General features: G+C 43.7%; 2 protein-coding genes across 2 annotated transcripts in view; both read right to left on the bottom strand.

Annotated features, from left to right (window-relative positions):
* Window positions 1-9,263: 9,263 nt before the first annotated feature.
* cd59a (CD59 molecule (CD59 blood group) a) lies at window positions 9,264-12,792 on the bottom strand. The gene is made up of 4 exons (XM_030766406.1): window positions 12,704-12,792; window positions 12,259-12,328; window positions 10,806-10,907; window positions 9,264-10,205 (listed from the first exon to the last, which is right to left on the bottom strand). Exons 2-4 carry the CDS (start codon window positions 12,308-12,310, stop codon window positions 10,006-10,008), a joined length of 354 nt encoding a protein of 117 aa, XP_030622266.1. The 5' UTR covers window positions 12,311-12,328; window positions 12,704-12,792; the 3' UTR covers window positions 9,264-10,005.
* A 2,459-nt stretch (window positions 12,793-15,251) lies between these two features.
* Window positions 15,252-22,172, bottom strand: part of fbxo3 (F-box protein 3) — an 11,947-nt gene continuing 5,026 nt past the window's right edge. The window contains exons 6-11 of the mRNA XM_030765947.1: window positions 21,658-21,703; window positions 20,321-20,405; window positions 17,873-17,995; window positions 17,119-17,234; window positions 16,324-16,514; window positions 15,252-15,785 (exon numbers count right to left, since the gene is read on the bottom strand). Coding sequence (XP_030621807.1) covers window positions 15,654-15,785; window positions 16,324-16,514; window positions 17,119-17,234; window positions 17,873-17,995; window positions 20,321-20,405; window positions 21,658-21,703 — 693 coding nt within the window. The 3' untranslated portion in view covers window positions 15,252-15,653. The remainder of the gene's footprint in view (window positions 15,786-16,323; window positions 16,515-17,118; window positions 17,235-17,872; window positions 17,996-20,320; window positions 20,406-21,657; window positions 21,704-22,172) is intronic.

Raw genomic sequence — 22,172 nt, 5'->3', positions numbered from 1 at the left:
TGTTAGTAGACATAGCGTTAGTAGTAAGCTGGTTAGTAGACGTAGGTCGTAGCAGGAGCGACACTGTGAGATGGTCATCCTGCGCATGAGACGCGTTGCCTCCTTTACATGCTTTTTTTATGCGCGCGACATGATGTACGACATCAAGTTTGATGTATGTAAACTGCACGATAATCACACCTATTGAATCGCAGGCTACGACGCAAGCCAATATACAAGTGTAAAACGTCACCAGTGTTAGTAGACATAGCGTTAGAAGTTAAGCTGGTGAGTAGACGTAGGTCGTAGCAGGAGCGACACTGTGAGATGGTCATCCTTTATGGGCTGCGACATATTTCTGGGTGCCCTTAACTTTTTTCCAGTTATAGGATAGTAAAATTAGAGAAGCCAGTCGTCTCGACATTTTATGCTTCTGAGCTACATCACAAATGATTGCTCTAACATTGCGGACGACTTCACTGGTTCACTGACAGCTTGAGAATCAGCCGTTGGTTAATCGGCCAGTGTTTCTTTAAAAGCCCTTGTAATTTTACTACTATATGTTTGACACTTGGAACGGTGGCTGAAACAATTACACCACTCACCGCAGAGGTAGCTGAAGCAATGGGGTAATTATGAACCAATGCGGTTTTAACTGTACAGAAGTTAAAACCTTTTTGTACACAGTGGCTCTTCTGACCTGTGTGGGTAAAAAAAAACAAACAAACAAAAAAAAACCTCATTTTGAGGTGTGTGAGACCAATCTAGTTGTTTACGTGGGCTGGCGTGTGTTGCAGGGGAATTTCCCGTGATGACTCCAGGAAAAGTTCACGAGTACGCTAGCTGCACCACCTTCTCCACCACCTCAGAGTACATGGAGGGCCACCAGAGTACATGGAGGGCCACTACACCTTCCACCACCTGAAGAACAAAGAGGAGGTGTTTGACGTGTGTATTCCATGCCCCCCATTTCGGGAGTCCATGGTGCGTTCGGTGAGTCTGACCTGTGATACAACGAGACAAGTAAGACACCCCCCCCCAAACATACCCCCCTATGTTACACAGGGCACACAGGTTCAAACACACACTCAGAATGCACCCCTAGGATGGAAAAGCCTTAACTCTTCGACTGTAGCCTGAAAAAGGGTCAGGGAAAGAGAGAGGAATTAGATCATACGTTGCAGTAGAGATGTGCTCTATCTTTTGGAACAGTTCTGTAGAAGAAACAGTTATCAGGGCAGAGTTCCGCTCAAGTTCCTGCAAAGCCCCAGTGAGTCATTCTCTTTCGTTACCTTCCTGGCACTAACACGGCTTGCTCAGCCGTGTTAGTCAAACAGAAAATAAAGTTTATAATAAAGCTTCAGATTTGTAGGATGTGGTGGAGCAGTGCTGGATGATACTGATTGGCTGGTCCTGGGGACAAAAGCTGAGGAGAAGCTGTCTTCAGGGCTGGTGCTTTTTTGAATTGGGTTTGGTTAGAATGGGAGTAACTCATTGTCAGCCTCACTGGTGTCTTCGCCCGTCTCTCAGCAGAACTCGGCAGGCGACGTGTCCGTCTCGACCTTCAACGACGACAACTCCTCGGACACGGACGACTACGACGACGGCGAACTCAGAGGCCTGAACATGGCCGACCCGGGCGGACGCTGCCCTCGCCACATCTGACGCACTTTTCCAGTTCCCGGGATTCCTAGGCCACAGGCCAGAACAGGGCTTCAAAGCTAAGTTGCTCTGTCAGACAGGAAGCCTTGTCATGGGTGGGGCAGGGGCAGATAGGGGGCGGGGGAGGGGAGCGGAGGGGGGGTGCTGGCCCTCTCGAGTACCTTCCTTTTTATTTTTACAAAAGGAGCGCATGAGCAAAGCGGCCGTCTGCTCTTGATTTGGCTTTGGCCCAACAAAAGCACAGTAACAATAGTCTGATTTTCCCCCCCCGCTCAGACTGGAGGGAGATCGTTTTACGCAGTAATGCCCTAACCATCGCTGTAGTTTGTGTAGGCAAGCAAAGACCCACCCCATGAGTGTCACGCTGAGACATGTGGAACACGCGCACACACATACACACACACACACACATAAACATACACATTTATGTTTGTAGGGATGCCTGCAATTACCCTCCTTCAGCCTCTGCCGCTGCCCCAGCCCCAACCCCCCCCCCCCCACTCCCCCCCCCCCACCAGCTGGGGTCCAGAAGCAATGTGTAAGTCTTCTGTGGTCAGTACACAGCCTCTCCCTCAACAAGACTCCTACTATGCCTCCTCGTGGCAGTCCACGGTAACTGGGGTCTCGCGACCCCAGGCCGCATTAGTAGGAGATCTCGGAGCTGCAGTGGTCCCTAGAGGTACTCCACCAGCCACTGCCCCACTGCCACGTGGGTAAACCTTGGGAGGTACGATGCCTAGGGGAGTAAACCCTGAGTTCAAATCTGCAGTTGGGGATGGGCACATGCGGAGTCCAGCAGACCGGACCACCGGCAGTCCCCTGCAGCTGCAGCCAGATGAAGGTCATCATGAGCTTCTCATGCCACTGGAAGTCTGTCTGGCAGAGTCAAGATGGTGGGAGTGAGGACTGCGCACCCACACCCTCACCCTAATCCTTTCCCTGAGCAAGCCCCTTGCTCCACCCCCCCACCCCATAAGTCTTGTGGCGATGTGTAATGGCGGCAGGTACAGGACAAAGATGTGGCTGGGAGTGTCTAGCCAAACCATGCACACAGGCGGCAATGGAGTGTCTCCTCGGCAGCTTCGATTGCGTCTGAGCAGCCCCACACTGCTCACCCCTGAAGGGGAAGGACCTGGAAAAGGTGGTCCAAAAATTGTCTGCTCCCCCAACTCCGGACAGTAAGCCACACCCGTCGGACCATCCCTCTCTGCCGTCGAAAAACAAAAAAAGGAAATATTTACTTGCACATCACTTCATGGAACGTTCGCACACTCCTGGATACGGCTGAAACAACGGACAGACCCCACCGTAGAACAGCACTTGTGGCCCTGGAGCTTGCGAAGTATAACATCGACATCACAGCATTCAGCAAAACCAGGCTATACGGTGAGGACTCCCTGACAGAAGTCAGTGCGGGCTACACCTTCCTCTGGAAAGGGGTTCCTGAAGGCACACGCCGCCTTCACGGAGTGGGCTTCGCAGTGAAGACCTAACTACTGCAACGGATCCCAGAATCCCCCACCGGCATCAACGGAAGGCTGATGACATGACGTATCCCTCTCACAAAGTGACGTTTCGCCACCCTCATCAGTGCTTATGCACCAACCCTAGATACAGGACCTAACATCAAAGAGGACTTCCACAGAAGTCTCGACTACATCATCCAGAAAACCCCATCCACAGACAAACTCCTACTCATGGGAGACTTCAGTGCTAGAGTGGGCACAGAGCATCTCACATGGTGAAAAGTCCTAGGCCTAAACACAGTCTCCAGCCTATACCAGTCCTTCGGTCTCCAGATCAACATTCACAAAACTGAAGTCATGGCACAGCTCACCATCCAACCTCCTTCACCTCCCAGTTTCCAAATCAGTGGTGTTCCTCTCAAAATAGTTCAACAGTTCACCTACCTTGGCTCTACACTCTTCTCAGACCACTCCCTTGACGGTGAAATAAACAGCCGTATCAACAAAGCCTCGTCAGCCTTTGGGCGACTCTGCAAAAGGGTTTTTGAAAACAAAAACCTGAAGGTCAGTACCAAGGTTGCCGTCTACAATAGGCGCTTTCGCACCGAACAGTTCTAGGGTCTAATTCGATAGGAACTACCCCCTGTGGAGCTTCCCCTAGAACTACATTCATTCTAGGGCCTTTTTTCTGTTTGCTTTCGCACCGCCAGTACGAACGCTGAAGTGATGTAAGCCGGCCGACGGTATAGCAGCTAAGAGCTGTTGTTTATGACTAACCAGGATAGCTGCACATTTTGAAGTACAAATTTAATGACTTTTAAGACCTTTTAAATACCTCCAAAGGGAAAAAAAGAACCATTACTGCGGCAAAAGAAATCGACAAACTAGACTACAGTATACGCAATGAGTTTTATTGAATTTGAATGACAGAAATATTGATTGCACATTAGATAACCTATAACTGCCTTCTCATTAACGAAAATAAAACTGTATGGCGATAGACCCAGTCCAATGGAGAAAATAATTTCCCAATGCATTTATGCATTTACCACCGCAGTAGCAGGGAATGATTTGATGGGCATAGTACTTTTCGGGTGCTAGCATAGCGCTTGTGCCTGACCCTTGCTCGCGGCATCGTGTTTTTTTTTTCCCCGCCGCAGCCCTAAAATCGTAAGCTGGATAAACACATTCTTATTTTAGGTTAAAATGCGGATCACAGCCACACAAGCGGACACACAAGCACCTACCGAAGCGGAGTGTACGCTACCTCTTCAATGTACAAATATACGTTGGACGTTGCAAAATGTGGTCATTGTTGGGGGATGTAAAATACCGGTGAAATAAAACATAAAAACTATGTGCCCCCTCCTACAATTCCAGACATTTTCAGACATGAATATCAAAAGCTAAATGAAATACGTTCTAAGACTTTATATTTTGCACGGATCTTTAAAAATGGCGGTTGCAATCATCGCATACCTGTGTCTGGACCAATGACTGTACACCTACGTCACAAGGTTCCTATTGTGCTGTAAAAAGTACCTACCCTGGAGTAGGGGCTAAAAAAGCCCCTCAAAACGGCGTTCTTAGAACTAAAATCGTTCTAAGTTCCTGCGGTGCGAACACGCCAAAAAGGGGGTACTTTCTCCAACAGTTCTAAGAACTATGAAAAGTTCCTCCGGTGCGAAAGCGCCTAATGCAGTATGCGCCTCCACTCTGCTCTACGGGGCAGAAACATGGACTCCATACAGACGGCATATCACAAGCTTGGAGGCCTTCCGCATCCGATGCCTTCAAAAAATTCTTGGGCTGTCCTAGGAAGATCGAATTCCCTATACTGAGATTCTCTCCATGACCAACTCCATCTGTATGGAAGCAGCAGTAGCTAAAAAGCATCTTCGCTGGATAGGGCATACAATCCGCATGCCTGACCACCGCCTACCCCACCAAGCCCTGTATGGGCAACTCAGCGATACAAAACGGGCTGCTGGCGGACAAAAGAGGCGTTATAAGGACTATACCAAAGACCTCCTGAAGCGCTGTAACATAAACCCCACCCATATTTAACCTCTAGCACTCAACAGAACGGCCTGGCAGGTCACCTGTACCGAGACAACCAAACAAATACATCACACCATCCAACAGAGAAGGACCGAAAGACATGCCCAGCGACACCAGCGGGCAGCCGGCATTACCCCAACATCTGGGCTCCCTTGCCCCACCTGTGGGCGAGTGTGCAGCTCATGCATTGGTCTTCACAGCCACATGAAATGGCACCAGCGTCAACTGCGCTGAACTCGACATTTGTTCAGCAATAACATTTGTTCGGTAATTTGTACAGTACTAACTGCTTACCTCAGTGAGTAAAACCCGATCACTCTTTCATAATTTCAGATCTCCAAACACAGACTGAAACGCTGGCTGTGCATTTGCCAACTATAAATCATAGGACGATCCCTTGGACAATCCATAACAGAGATCTTTTGCTGATATTAAAAAACGCCTTGAGCAAAAACAAACAATATTATTGGTCACCTCATTTCTTCAGCTATGCCTGACCAGCTGTAATGTGTAAAGACAGAAAATGTATACGTCATTTCCAGCTTGTTTAAATACACAGTAACACAGTTAAGGGGGAGAAAAAAAATCATTTCTTATTTAATGTACGTCTTAAGCACCTGCATGCTATGATCAGTTTAGTGGTTTACATCTGCAGTATAGTTACAAAAAACAAACAAACTATTATTCAACTTATACTCTGTAATTCCTCTCCTTCCACACCACTGCTACATACGGTAAGGCACAGGCCATAATATGGAGTTTTAAACACTGTATTAATTCATGAACCCATCTGGGGGGGGGGGTCCTGTTGTTTGAAAAATGCCTTCTATACACTCTTATGACCTGACTGGGGGGTCCACAGACATTCCCTCAACCTCCTGAAAGCGTTTCTGTTCACTTTGTGTGCTTTGAATTGCAGGACAGTGGATACAGAGTTTACAATAAAAACAAATTGAGTCTGAAGGTTTACGAAAAGGTGCTCTTTTGTGAAACTGCAGAGCAGGATTTGAGGGATCAGTTTCTAAACATAAAGATGAGATGTCAGATGTGGGATGGATGCAACCCAAAGATGCGGACTTTTTTTTTTTCTTTAAAGTGGTGTAGAATACAGCAGTCATAGTATAGACAGTTTTAACAGGGTTTTAACCTTTTTTGTCAGATAGGCTATGCCCTTATGTTTACTGGGGTTTATTTTGTTTTTGTATTTTTTTTTAGATGTAAATGTTTTAGACCTCTCTCTCACTTCTCTCTACTGTATCATTTCCTTAAATGAGGTTCACTGATCTCTGTCTCCCTTCTCTCTCTCTCTCACTCTGATAAAAAAAAATGCATCGATAAGACACATGAAACCATATTAAGCATCTACCATGGCAGTGGACAACCTTTCCAAAAGCTCCCACTTCATTCTCTGATACGGCTCATTCTGAGGGAACTTTCCAGACCTTTTAAATGCAGTGGTATAGAACAAACAAGACTAAAGCATGTTTGAAATGTTTATTACTTCATCATGCAAGCAGAATCAAATAACGAATACATATGCACAGTTATGAACATTAGGATGACACAGACTAGTACGTGATAATACATTTTTGATCATGTATTTAGAGAAACAGATACGACTTGAAATTGGTTTTATCACAGGGGTCAGCTGGGTTAAGAGTGTGAGTGTGTGTGTGAGTGTGTGTGTGTGTGTGTGTGTGTGTGTGTGTGTGTGTGTGTGGTTATATAACTGAGAAGAGTCAGCGATATACAGAGCCTTTTGCTGTGCTTCAGGTTACAGATTGCTCTGAGTGTTCATGAACCTGCTGCAATGTGAGAAAATATATGAACTCCATAAGTACAAAATGATGTATAGACAGTTTTAACAGGGTTTTAACCTTTTTTTTTTGTCAGATAGGCCATGCCCTTATGTTTACTGCTTTTTTTGTTTGTTTGTTTAGATGTAAATGTTTTGGACCTCTCTCTCTCTCGCTTCTCTCTATTGTATCATTTCCTTAAATGAGGTTCACTGACTTCTGTCTCCTCTCTCTCCCTCTTGTCTTGATTACTTGGGCATTATACTTCAGTTTCTTTTAATGTGTTGGTAATGGTGATCTCTCTCTCTTTTTTTATTTGTTTGTTTGTTTTGTTTCCTGGTTGCATGGTTTTGTTTACTGGTCAGTTATACAGACCCTTTAAAGTCAAGCCACTGCCTCTCTCTCTCTCTCTCTCTCTCAATATGAACCCAGCTGTTCAAACAGGATGGCCTTTATGAAGGTCAAAGGGTCACAGCAGGGGCTCAGAAGGGTACATGACCCTGTGTGTGTGGGTGTGTGTGTTTGAGAGGAAGCAGAGTATGGACCATGATGTCTGTGATGAACAATGTTGTCTGTATGCGAAACTTTACTCTCAGAACTAAAACGTGGGATGACCGTATTAAACACTAAACTGTGCTTTGATGGATTAGATTCACTCAGTCTGTTCTCACACTGCTCACTATTCTGACGTAACATTCGGAGACATTTACAGAAACACCCTTTTGTGCATTATTAGGCCATTATGCAAGTTCCTTTTAAGCTTTGAAAAAGAATGGTGATTAGGGTATATATTTAGTGTTAACTGAGAATAACCATTCGGATTTGTGTTTGCTTCAGCACTGATTATGGGTTTACAAATCAACTACAGTAAAGCGGTTGTTAGACATTTCCCTTCTTACCACTAGATGGCAGTGTCACTGCTTTGACGTATTGGGTGCAGGGCACTTCGCCAGTTGTTTTACCAGCTACCGGTTGTGTGACCAGGCGTCCCGCTTTGTTTTGTACCGCACGGCATTTTGACCCTTTGTCCCGCATACTATGCCCCGCGTTTTCACTGGTCATGTTTTTTTAATTGTCAGAAATAAGAAAATATGGATGTGTTCGGCCCGGCACATGAGCCGCTTATGAAGTTGCGGCATAGTTTCTACTATATTTAATAGCGCTATGTCAAAAGCAGCAACCTGGCCCATACAAACCCTTTTCTAAAAGCCTGGCTTTCATCCAGTGGCTGAGAAGAGAGCAGTGAAGGCGGTCATCAAGAGGCTGTGACTGCTCATTGCTGTGCAGACGTAGGGTCGGTGAAGTTCACTGTTACGCCACAAAAACCAAACACAAATTTTGTAGATAAGAACGTAAGAGCTACCATGCCACATCATGGCCACAAAGAAAGGAAAATGTGCTTTTAGTGAAGTATGGGCTGCGACATATTTATGGGTGCCCTTACTTAACTTTTTTCCAGTTATAGGACAGTAAAATTAGAGAAGCCAGTCGTCTCGACATTTTATGCTTCTGAGCTGCATCACAAATGATTGCTCTAACATTGCGGACGACTTCACTGGTTCACTGACAGCTTGAGAATCAGCCGTTGGTTAATCGGCTTGTGTTTCTGTAAAAGCCCTAGTTATTTTACTACTATATGCTGAATATCGATTCCATAAGCGTATTTGTTTTTTCATGTTGTTCAGGTTACTTTCGTTTTCTTTTATTCTATGTAGTTCTGTACAAGGGAGGGAACGTTAACGGGCTTACTGGTGTGCTGTGGAATCGACTAAATGACAAAGGGCAAACACTCGCGATGCATACTGGGAAGAGCCCCGCTGCAATACATTAAAGGTCTTATCGTGGGAGCGGTTTCCCAACCTATAGCCGACAAATGTTTTTCCTCATTGCATTATTGCTTTTAAAGACAAGTCATTGCAAGTCTGTGTCCTCAATGACCCATTCAGTGACAGGCGTGGCGGCATTGCGAAAACCCCATCTTTGCGAGAAGAGTCTGACTGTACAGCCGCAGGGTCATGCCAGCTGTTAGCCCTAACCGTGGAATGTCCGAGCCTGCGCTGAATGCCACTGGTCTGAAACTGCTGGTGTGAAACTTCTGTTAGGGGTAAAACCGCGGCTCTGCAGACAGATACTACCGGGATCTTTACCACCTTTTGGGGGCTCCACGACAGGTCCCCACCCTACATCGAAGCCATGTTCCGTTCACAGTTCAACATTGTATTCAGCAACTGCATTTCCTTAAGCAAGCGCAGAAAAATATTACTTTGAGCCGACAGGGATAAAAGTAATATTCGACCATTTCACATCGTCACAACAATTTATTCCAGAATTCGAACAATTATAAACAATTGTATCGACAAACAGTTAAGCTGTTTAAAGAGACAGCGCATATTCTAATACACAGTAGTTGTGACACAGCTTGAAAATACCAAAAGGCTTATGAAACTGATCTGGAAATCATTACCAGAGCAAAAAATCTCTGTATCAAACGCGGGACAGCGTTGTGAAAAACGGCAAGAATTCATTCAAGGAAAACAGCCGTTGTTTAATGAAACATTTTATAAAAGAACATCTTGTGTTCATTTTATGGTGCTGACTTACATTCACTGCTTGAATTTTTTGTGGTCCATTTAAGATTTTTTGGCGGTCGCACAAAATTTCATGACTACAAAAATCTTTACAGTTACCAATAACTTAATTACTTTAATACTCGAGCAGGAGAATGGAAGGTCTTCCCAAATCACTGTGCTTGTGAATGCATACGAGCATGGCTTACTATAAAACGTTTCACTCTTAAGCTCATAGAAACTGTCATCCAAAAGTGCAAAGAACTAGGCTTTTTCTGAAACTCTTAAAGAAAAAAAAAAAGAAAAAGAAAAAGTAATGACATGTAAAATAAAATAGTGCAAAATAAACTGACGCTGTTAAATTTTAAACACGAGCTATAAGTCCTGCCATATTTCCCTCATCATTCTTAAACGCATTAGTCACATTAAACGACAGAATTCAGACGGTTCGAGCAGCTGACTTCCATCAGACAGTTAGAGCAAACAGCACCAGAGCAGAGCCAGAGACGACAGGACAGCCAGAACAGGCTTGCTGACGGCAGTGAATGAAGCCGCATTACACAGGTCAGTGGTACAACAATCAAACGTGAATTGTTGGACACGTGGAAACTGTATACTCATAGTTTTGAATGAGCAATCTGAGTATTTGACACATTTGCGGTGCGTGTCTCCTCCTGTGTTAAAAAAAGAGAGAGAGAGAGAGAGAGAGAGAAAGAAAAAGTTCAGTACAGTCTGTGTTAGGTCTGTTTGGTGGTTTTGAATGAAATTTGTTTAACTGATAGAGGGCTATGTCTTTATGTGAGTCAGTTTGGTGTGAGCTGGAACCATGTAGGAGTTTTATGGTCGTGTCAAGTTTAAAAAATGACTCATTATGTAGTTCAGTGTCACATGTCGTTGTGAAAACTGTGCCATGCGATGATAGTATCTTGTTTGGACAATGACAAGACAACCAAATGCGTTCCAACAATACATTACAGTCAAATTTCATTGGTTGGACATTTGACGCTATTGTCTATAAGACATTTCAGAGTACACAGGCAAATGATTCCTTGCACAGGAGTAGGCTGTGTTTTAGAAGAAAATGGAAGGATCTCTATGTGGACAGTGTACAGTAGGCTAAGAAACAACATAGTTACACGTGTTTGTTTTGTACCAAGCTGAATTATCACTATATACTGTGGTACAGTCATAGGTGGTTTTTTTTGTTGTTGTTTTGTTTCTTGTTTTTTTAATTGACAGCAGTTTGTGAGGATGCTAATTGAGTAAAATGTCACCTCTTTCTTTGAGGGTCAAGCACGCATCGTCAAGGCTGCAATCAACCGTCTTTGTACAAGAGCCCGTGTAATCACTGCAGCTGTAACATTGGATGGCAGCGCCTAAGAAGAGAGAGAGAGAGAGAGAGAGAGATTGAGATTCAAAACATTGAAACCGTAATATCAAAACATCAAGAAAGAGGTTTGGTGTTGGTGGCCAGAAAAGGAAAGTGAAACTTCTCCGTCTTCTTAGCTTCACCTTTCCCCCACAGTTGAACGAGTGTCTTCTGCTGCGTTTTGAACTGGACTAAAGCAGTTTCAGTGAAACATACTGTGTCACCTGGGTTGCCGAGTCTTCATTTTCTAGAATGTACTGCTGTCGGTATTCAAGTTTTCAAAGGCTTTCTCGTGTTTAAGAAATGGCTCATGACCCCAACTTTTGAAAACTGAGCTTTAATTAATGCTGCTCGTTTCCAAGCAACATAACATAGATTTGGGTCAGTACTGTCTTTTCATTTGTTGATTTTTTTTTTTTAATCATAATAATTTAAATAAATAATATTTATAATAATATAATTTACTGTTAATTATTTATTTAAATACTTTAATGTCGTTTGAAAAGATGTTGGAAAATATCTAACACGTGGAATAGTACTGTGGAAAAAATGCAAGAGCTCTTTCCAGGCAAACTGTTCTTTGCTGGAAAGAAGATTCTCTGTTCGTTTTATGGTACTCAAATGCATTGCTTTTTTTGGCAGCTTAGGTCCATGTGTGATTTTTTTTTTTTTTTTTTTTTGTCCTCCATACAACATCTCGTGAATAGAACAGTTATGAACTGGACCAAACTCTACACAGCGAGTTACAAAGTAACTAATAACTTAAACGCTAAAGCTGCACATGGGACGCTTTGCCTCCTTTACATGCTTTTTTTTTTTGCGCGCGACATGATGTGAACCCGAGGGAGCACAATCAGCCTACAGGCGCCTACAGACTGTGAGATTTCAAGAATCTTGTAAGTTTATTGTATGCCACACTGGTGGCTTGCAATGTACGACATCAAGTTTGATGTATGTAGACTGCACGATAATCACATCTATTGAATCGTAGGCTACGACGCAAGCCAATATACAAGTGTAAAACGTCACCAGTGTTAGTAGACATAGCGTTAGTAGTTAAGCTGGTTAGTAGACGTAGGTCCTAGCAGGAGCGACACTGTGAGATGGTCATCCTAAATTTCTGACACTGTCAGAATTTTGTCCAAGGCTATCTTTGGTCGCAAGACCGTGACAACGGCCGTCTTAGAACCTGTCTCACTGTGCGACGTAAGACCATCATTTTGGAGCCACGACCAAAGATATCGCCAGGTTTGTCATCTTTCGTCTGGGATGGCCCAAAATCGCACAGTGTATATCCACCTTTAGGTTAAGGAAAGCTTTAGCGCGAAGTGCGTCATCTGAAAACCAGTATGACATACCCAACCCACAGAGGGCAAGACACACTAGAGACACTCCTAGGAACTTTTTCATGTCTTCACTTCACTTGTTCTGGTAGTTTGAGAGAGAGAAAGAGAGAGAGAGAGAGATTATTAATTAAAGCAGTTGATTTCCCGTAACACTGAGTAAAAAAATGGTTCTTGCCCGTACGACGGCGTATGCAAAATAAAAACATTCACGAGCTCTCAACTCTTCGCAAGAAATCAGTATATATGGCTCAGTATTTGAACACTTCAGTAGCAAGAATGAATCAATATTAAGAGATATATTAAGCGATCTCCACCCTCCAATCTGACTTAAGCCCCATTTCAAGCACGGACCAACAACACCAGTGACGAGCCACTTATTTTCAGTAATAGACATTTTCCTCAACATTTGTTCAGTAATAACATTTGTTCGGTAATTTGTACAGTACTAACTACTTACCTCAGTGAGTAAAACGCGATCACTCTTTCACAATTTCAGGTCTCCAAACACAGACTGAAACGCTGGCTGTGCCTTTGCCAACTATAAATCATAGGACGATCCCTTGGACAATCCAGCGACATGTGAGGCCCAGTGGCAAATCCTATTGGTTCTACGTTTGGGGCGTGTAATACGTAGACCGTTATGAGGTTTTTTTAAGGTGACGCGGAAAGTCGGCCATATTCTTCTAAATTGTTTTCGACGTGATGGTAATTTGAACGTGCTTTACTTATTCTGAACAGAGAAGTCCGTCTGGCAGTTTCTGATACAGACTGCAATAACAGGTTAACTACGCAAGGGCTAACAATACATGTTCTACACGTGTGAAAATGTCAATTGTTTTGTGGACGCCCTGTTTTGACAATGTATGGGTGTGGTGTCTTATACAGCTGTGATAAAGTGGCTGTGTTTATGAGATGGCCGTGGTCATTACACTTTCTCCGAATGTTCAGTCTGCCGTTAGAATAAGGCCGTGAGAATAATAAAGGGCCGACCTACAGGAACGAGTTTCCACTGACAGCTTTCACACACGCGCGCCTTAAAATCCTCTATTAAATTGTTGCTCTTTAATTCCTAAGGTCAGTGTTGCAGTGGTAGCACACTTAGAGGTTTTGACTAAAACAGCTGAAGCTGTATTAAAGGAGACACAGAGAAAGGGACTGGGTCGGAATCAGACATTTGGGTCACACCACTCAAAGTCAGCGGTTTAACAAAGAAGCACTAATCCAGCGAACACAAAGCGCGCCTGAAGCGCACTGCAAATGTAAACACAAACACGACACTCAAAAGAAAGACTTATTGTGGCCAGCTTATATAGCGCCTTTTGTTTTAGGAGAACAAAAAGCACTAGAATCAATCCATTTTATTAAATGAAAGGATTCATTTGTAACTTTTTTTTTTCAAGAATTCAGAAAGTTTAGCTGTCTATTTTTGGAAGGATATGAATCTGAAGCGATTAGACGCAAGCAGTAATTTTACATATTATTTGGGGTCACCAGCGTGCTCTGTTTAGGGGTTTAAATAATCTAAGCTATTTAACATTTTGAAGTGCTTATTCCACTCTTATTAACAACAACATTAAAAACAACAAAGTGTATCACTTAGTGTTTATTGACCCCAAACATAAAAAACAACACACATTTACAAAATAAAAACAGGTACAGAGTAAATCAAACGTGTTTTAAAGAACAGCAAACAGAAAAAAAAGCTCTATTGCACAATATTATTTTACAAAGAAAGAAACACAGATTAAAATAACTCATATCATTCATAACATTTCCTTAAAAAAAAAAAAAAATCAAAATTTGACATACCATCAGGTGATAAGCAATCTTTTGACAAAACTTATCAGCATTTCCAAACTATGTGACCTAAGCATGTAGTTCATCACAAGTATTCACTTGGCAAAATGTAATGATAAGCAAATCAAAACAAACAAACAAACAAAAACTCCCCAAAGTTTCTTCAATCGTCACTTTTGTTCACTTTGAATAATGCTCCAGTCAGGTTTTATATACACACACATGGAGATGACAGGTAGCTTTGACACAGGAGATATTAGGGTATCAGTGGTTCATCTCTAGTTCACACAGACCCAAATCAATGAAAAATGGAATGAGTCAACAGATAAATACATGTGGAACTCAGTCCTCAGAAGAGGCATCCACTATGGGAACCTGCTAAGCTCGAGAGAGCAGAGTGGGGGTTGGCGACATCGCGCGCTGGGGCCTCTCAACGTGCTTCTCTGGGTCTTTTAACGCGCCAAAATGTTAGCTAGGCAAGTCAGCCATGACAGCTCCCACTCTGTGGTATTGCCTGCTCTTGCAGTGAACCCTGGGTACAGACAACCCCTGAACCCCTCCTCCACTTAACACCCCCCCCCCCAAAAAAAACTCCCTTCAAGCGAAACATACATGTTCTCTCTCTTTTTGGGTTAAACCAAAACCAAAATGTACTGATACAGTCTGACTGTATAATCTTTCAGCCTTATCCTATGTCCAGTTACCTAATTACACTAGACATGCCCAGGTGTCAGCTGCTTCACTAAAAGTATGAACAGGCAATGCAGGTTTTTTTTTTATTTATGTACAAAATAAAGCAGGTTCACACCAGCGAGGTGGATTACTGTCCAGAGTTTATAGGTTTATGGGCAAAGGGTATGAATGGGTTACAGACACACCACCTACATTATTATTATTGTTGTTGTTATTATGATGATTATTGTTATAAACAACAACAACAACAATAATAATAATAATACTATATGATTGGTGACTTTTTCCCTGAAACAAAAACAGAGGTGGAACACAGAGAGAAAGAATCCTGACCAGACACTGTCAATCATCAAGCTTTGAGAACATACAGCAATTAAAGTACCACTCCTCTTTTCTACATCAGCATGTATATATATATATATATACACACACACACACACGCGCATATGTACAAATATATATTTATATATATATATAAATGTGTATGTTTATGTGTGTGTGTGTGTGTGTGTGTGTGTATGTGTGTATGTGTGTGCGCGTGTTCCACATGTCTCAGCGTGTCACTCATGGGGTGGGTCTTTGCTTGCCTACACAAACTACAGCGATGGTTAGGGCATTACTGTGTAAAACGATCTCCCTCCAGTCTGAGCAGGGGAAAATCAGACTATTGTTACTGGGCTTTTGTTGGGCCAAAGCCAAATCAAGAGCAGACGGCCGCTTTGCTCATGCGCTCCTTTTGTAAAAATAAAAAGAGGAAGGTACTCGAGAGGGCCAGCACCCCCCCCTCCCCTCCCCTCCCCTGCCCCCTATCTGCCCCTGCCCCACCCATGACAAGGCTTCCTGTCTGACAGAGCAACTTAGCTTTGAAGCCCTGTTCTGGCCAGTGGCCTAGGAATCCCGGGAACTGGAAAAGTGCATCAGATGTGGCGAGGGCAGCGTCCGCCCGGGTCGGCCATGTTCAGGCCTCTGAGTTCGCCGTCGTCGTAGTCGTCCGTGTCCGAGGAGTTGTCGTCGTTGAAGGTCGAGACGGACACGTCGCCTGCCGAGTTCTGCTGAGAGATGGGCGAGGACACCAGTGAGGCTGACAATGAGTTACTCCCATTCTAACCAAACCCAATTCAAAAAAGCACCAGCCCTGAAGACAGCTTCTCTTCAGCTTTTGTCCCCAGGACCAGCCAATCAGTATCATCCAGCACTGCTCCACCACATCCTACAAATCTGAAGCTTTATTATAAACTTTATTTTCCATTTGACTATCACGGCTGAGCAAGCCGTGTTAGTGCCGGAACGTAACGAAAGAGAATGACTCACTGGGGCTTGGCAGGAACTTGAGCGGAACTCTGCCCTGATAACTGTTTCTTCTACAGAACTGTTCCAAAAGATAGAGCACATCTCTACTGCAACGTATGATCTAATTCCTCTCTCTTTCCCTGACCCTTTTTCAGGCTACAGTCGAAGAGTTAAGGCTTTTCCATCCTAGGGGTACATTCTGAGTGTGTGTTTGAACCTGTGTGTCCTGTGTAACATAGGGGGGTATGTTTGGGGGGGGGGTCTTACTCGTCTCGTTGTATCACAGGTCAGACTCACCGAACGCACCATGGACTCCCGAAATGGGGGGCAGACCATGTGGAAGCGAGGAATACACACGTCAAACACCTCCTCTTTGTTCTTCAGGCGGTGGAAGGTGTAGTGGCCCTCCATGTACTCTGAGGTGGTGGAGAAGGTGGTGCAGCTAGCGTACTCGTGAACTTTTCCTGGAGTCATCACGGGAAATTCCCCTGCAACACACGCCAGCCCACGTAAACAACTAGATTGGTCTCACACACCTCAAAATGAGTTTTTTTTGTTTGTTTTTTACCAGACACAGGTCAAAAGAGCCACTGTGTACTAAAAGGTTTTAACTTTTGTACAGTTAAAACCGCATTGGTTCATCATTTCCTCATTTCCTCATTGCTTCAGCTACCTCTGCGGTGAGTAGTGTAATTGTTTCAGCCACCGTTCCAAGTGTCATGGTGGCTCAGTGGTTAGGACTATTGCCTCACAGCAAGAAGGCCCTGGGTTTGAATCCCAGCCATCTGGAGCAAGAAACCCCGGCCCTTTTGCATGTTCTCCCTGTGGGTTTGCGTGGGTTTCCTCCGAGTGCTCCGGGTTCCTCCTGTCAGTGACCTTGACTGAGGCACTGGCAAAAGACCTGGAGCTGGTGCTCCTGGGCTCCTAGCTTCTAGTGTGTGTGTGTGCTCATTAGATTATAGGATGGGTTAAATGCAGGGGCTGCATTTCGCTGCTCACTGCCCATGTGTGTGAGACAAATAAAGTACCTCTACTACTTGTTCTGTTGCGGGGTTCTATGGGGTTCAAAATCGGTGCGACTTGGCGACTTACCGACAACGCCCGGGCCTCGGACTTCCTCTACGTTGCCGTTGGCGTTGGTGATCTTCCAGTATCGACTGTCCAGCTGGCATGCATTCTCTGGAGGAGCATCCTTAGCCATCTCAATCCTGAGGAACCAACCAATCAGATGTCAGGAGACATGCACCAACACTTCTGCATTTGCAATACACGCAGAGTACAAAGCCAAGCAGATAACCACTGAGGAGCAGACTGCTGTATGAGTGCTACCACCAGGTTCAGTATCAAACCAGATACGCATGCAAGAATGTTACAGGAAAAGAAGAGAGTGGACTATATGTGGGTCAAAGAAGCCTGGCCCCATAATATAAACTATCACGTGCTGAGTAACTCAGTGCAGTGCTACATTTATGTACATCATAAAAAGAGTCAGTGCACATGGGCCTGCATCCGAGCGGAACATTCAGACCAGTACCTGGGCCAGTACCTGATTCTGTCCAGAACCACACAGTGTGTGTGTGTGTGTATGTGGTATTCTGCATTAGTACCTGATTCAGTCCAGAACCACACAGTGTGTGTGTATGTGGTATTCTGCATTAGTACCTGATTCTGTCCAGAACCACACAGTGTGTGTGTGTGTATGTGGTATTCTGCATTAGTACCTGATTCTGTCAGAACCACACAGTGTGTGTGTGTATGTGGTGTTCTGCATTAGTACCTGATTCTGTCCAGAACCACACAGTGTGTGTGTGTGTGTGTGTGTATATGTGCTGGAATGGGCCAGTACCTGATTCTGTAGGTGAAGAAGAAGTGAGGAGGATGAACAGAGCTGAGCTCGGGCAGGAATGAGGTAGACACTGAGACAGTGATGTCTCCCGTGGTGGCCACACACTGCTTATCATGAACGTACCTAAACACACACACACACACACACATATACGTACAAACAAACATCATTAATATCACATGTGCCAGCCATGGCCTGTACGCTTGCTGCTTTGTGATAACGTTAGCAGACTTAAGCACCGGTAAGATAAAATCGGGGTTTAACTTTGACACAGAAAGACACAGCGTGGTGATGTGTCAAGGCTCATGTTAAGTCACATTTTTCCATTCGCCTGTGGTGAACTGACATGGGAAGTGGTTTGCCACAGGGTATGGTGCTTGATCACAGCAGTTATGACAAAGCAGAGGAGGTATTTTGAGAAGCAGCACTATCTTGTCGTTACTGCGTGTGACACAGAAAATGGGAGTGGCAAACTCTGGTGTTACGAAATATTCAGCCAAACGTATGAAACATTAATGTTTTCATTAGCTTGATCTAAAAAAACAAACAAAACAAAACAAACAAACAATCATTTTGACCCTTATTTTGTCTGTGCATTTAATTTTCAGATTTTCAGATATACATTTCTGAGACATTGTGATGAGACTGTGGTTCAGGGGATTGGCACAATGGTTTGGAATGAACAACTGTATCTGATCAAACATGCGTACAATTGGGCAACAGCAGGTAACTCCGCCCACTCTAACCCCATGAGAAAACAGCAGGTAACCCCGCCCACTCTAACCCCATGAGAAAACAGCAGGTAACTCCGCCCACTCTAAACCCCATGAGAAAACAGCAGGTAACCCCGCCCACTCTAACCCCATGAGAAAACAGCAGGTAACCCCGCCCACTCTAACCCCATGAGAAAACAGCAGGTAACCCCGCCCACTCTAACCCCATGAGAAAACAGCAGGTAACTCCGCCCGCTCTAACCCCTTGAGAAAACAGCAGGTAACCCCGCCCACTCTAACCCCATGAGAAAACAGCAGGTAACCCCGCCCACTCTAATCCCATGACAAAATAGCAGGTAACTCCGCCCACTCTAACCCCATGACAAAACAGCAGGTAACTCCGCCCACTCTAACCCCATGAGGAAAAAAAAGACAAGCTTGTCTCCCTGTTTCTCATAATGAAACCATGGATTTGTAAAATATTCAGTTCCAGCCTTGCTTGCTGATTTACTGAAATAACATTCCAGGTATATTTGCAATCATGACACACAGCCAAATGAAATTACAATTACATAAACAACGTCAGTACCTGCATGTAACATTGCGTTAAACTGAATCACTGCTTCCACACTATGCTGGCGGGGAAGCTTTGTGCTCTGGGTGATAGGAATTCCATACTCAAGGGTTTGACATTGTCCTTTATCTTTTGTTTTATAGACACACAGTCACTGTTGCAGGAATATATTATGAATGCATTCAAATATCTATCTGAGTATCTATTCTCAAAAGGAGAGGCCGAAACAGATGTCTCGTTTCTGTTTGTCTGGTGGAGCTTTCCTCTGACTGTCTATTAACGCCCTTGAAGGTTCTGACTGTCCCTACCCACAGCGACACAGAACCCACACACACACACATACACACACACACACACACACACACAGTCAGACTGGGCAGCCTGTTACACAGACATAAACATAAACACACACACACACATACACACAGACACACACACACACACACACAGTCAGACTGGGCAGCCTGTTACACAGACATAAACATAAACACACACACACACACACACACAGACACACACACACACATACACACACACACACACACACACACAGTCAGACTGGACAGCCTGTTACACAGACATAAACATAAACACACACACACACACACACATACACACACACACACAGTCAGACTGGAAAGCCTGTTACACAGACATAAACATAAACACACACACACACACACACACACACACACAGAGTGTACAGTCACAGCTCTGAGGGTGATCCTTCTGTACTACAATTTACATCTGAAAACAGGTTTTAATCGTATGATTTAATGTTCCCTTAGAGACTGATTGTTTGTGATCTAATTATATTTATATTACTTGTGACAGAACAAAACCAAACCACCGGGAGACTTCATTTTCTAGTTCAAATTCATTTTCTAGAACAAATTCATTTTCTAGAACAAATTCATTTTCTAGAACAAATTCAAACAAATCCACGCAGCGGCACTTTCGGATCATTATGTTCTAAATTCTGGGGGTAAAATATTTTGGCTACTGAAAACTCTGAGTGTCAGACACTGAGGAGTGTAGACTATTCCCACAGCGGCCGGCGACACGGTTTGACACAGCCGCGAGTGGTATAATGATTTTCGAGTCAGGACTGGACTGAACAGACAGACAGAGGCAGAAGAGACAAACAGACACACTGTGTACCTGAAAATCTGGTCCCGGATAATCGGGTACTCCCCTGACACCACGTTGTGCACGTATGAGGTGAACCACTCCGTAAAGCTGGACCCTGGAGAAGAAGAAGGGAAGGAATGGAAGACACACAGCTCAGTGAACATGGGGGGGGGGGGACTATATATATGAAAAAAAAAGTACACATATATATACACACACACACACATATATATGATATATATGTATATATGTGTGTGTGTGTGTGTATATATATATATATATATATATATATACACACATATATATATACACACACACACGCGCACATATACATATATATATATATATATATATATATACACACATAGAGCATACGGTTCTGAAACCGAGACCGAAACCGCGATGTAAATGTCCGTGGTCTCGTGTCATAGCTCCAGAATATGGAACTGTCCCCTCCACACGCCCAAACCAACTCGCTGCCAATCGCTGCAGGTGCAGCCTGTTGAGCTCTCGTTACGTTACTAATGGAACAAAACTCACTTTTCATTTTACAGTCGACACTACAAGACGTGTAAATCACGAAATTATTATTCTATTTAAAGTTAGGGCGAGCTGTATATTTTTTGTCAGGGTGTATGTTAGTGAACGTGTATTTGGTACAGGACGTCTGGTTCGGTGCAAGTTGTGATTCGAGTGAATATAGTCTAGCTATAACCAAGCACGTTTTTTTATGCTCTGATGGTCAGTCGACCGAAACGTCAGCGAATAAAGTGATACTTGACAAGATACAGTGTGCCCTCACTTCTACATTTCTGTGTGCGGGACTAAAATTAAAAACTCAGTTTCCTCTCCGATTCCATAACGGAGCCGTAACTTAGCAACTGAATTAGCACATGTTCAATGACGCAGCCTCGTAAGTATAGCGATCGCAAAGCTGGAGCTTGAGGACCCTCCTGTATCCTTCGGATCCACTATTTTGGATCATTTCGGTTTTCCAGTGAACTACAGTAGCAATGGGCAAAGACTAGTTCAGTCTTGTGCTTTGTGGTGTGTACTGGACTTCAACATGCTACTAACCCTAGAATAGCAACTTTAAAGATTACAGATTAAGAATACAGTATTCACACTCACCTGTTATAAACATGTCAACTTTAAAGATTACAGATTAAGAATACAGTATTCACACTCACCTGTTATAAACATGTCAACTTTAAAGATTACAGATTAAGAATACAGTATTCACACTCACCTGTTATAAACATGTCAACTTTAAAGATTACAGATTAAGAATACAGTATTCACACTCACCTGTTATAAACATGTCAACTTTAAAGATTACAGATTAAGAATACAGTATTCACACTCACCTGTTATAAACATGTCAATTGCTGATGGATCTTGCGCCATTTGATCCTGTGGTAAAAAAAAACAAAAACAAAATATACATTCTTTATGAGGTCTGAAAGAAATCACACATGAAGGCACATAACATATGACTGATGAGTGCACCACCTAATGGTAAAATTGCTTTACTGCATTCAAATGAAAACAAGTTCACAAAGTCAGGCACTGTAGTCTAACCCAACGAGTTAGGAAAAAAAACCGATCGTGGAACGCTGTTTTTCAAAGAATGCGTCGGGCAGCACAATTTTGGGCCCCTCCGGTCCTTATCAGTGAAAAACAAACAGATCTACTTTTAGACTGCGGACTGGATGTTGTGATAACAGTGAGGAGGGAACAGACTGAGAGGAGTATATAGTACGTTTGTGGTGTCTGGGTTGCCCTAATTTTCACTATGAGAGGAAAAACATATAAAAAAATCAACATTAAAGCATAGACAGATCATACGTGGGGCGACCCTAAAAGGCCAAACTTTCATGCT

This window comes from Chanos chanos, chromosome 2 (assembly GCF_902362185.1).
Source record: "Chanos chanos chromosome 2, fChaCha1.1, whole genome shotgun sequence".
NCBI lineage: Eukaryota > Metazoa > Chordata > Actinopteri > Gonorynchiformes > Chanidae > Chanos > Chanos chanos.
Note: the sequence above shows the minus strand (reverse complement) of the source record. Positions and strands in the feature narration are given on the sequence as shown.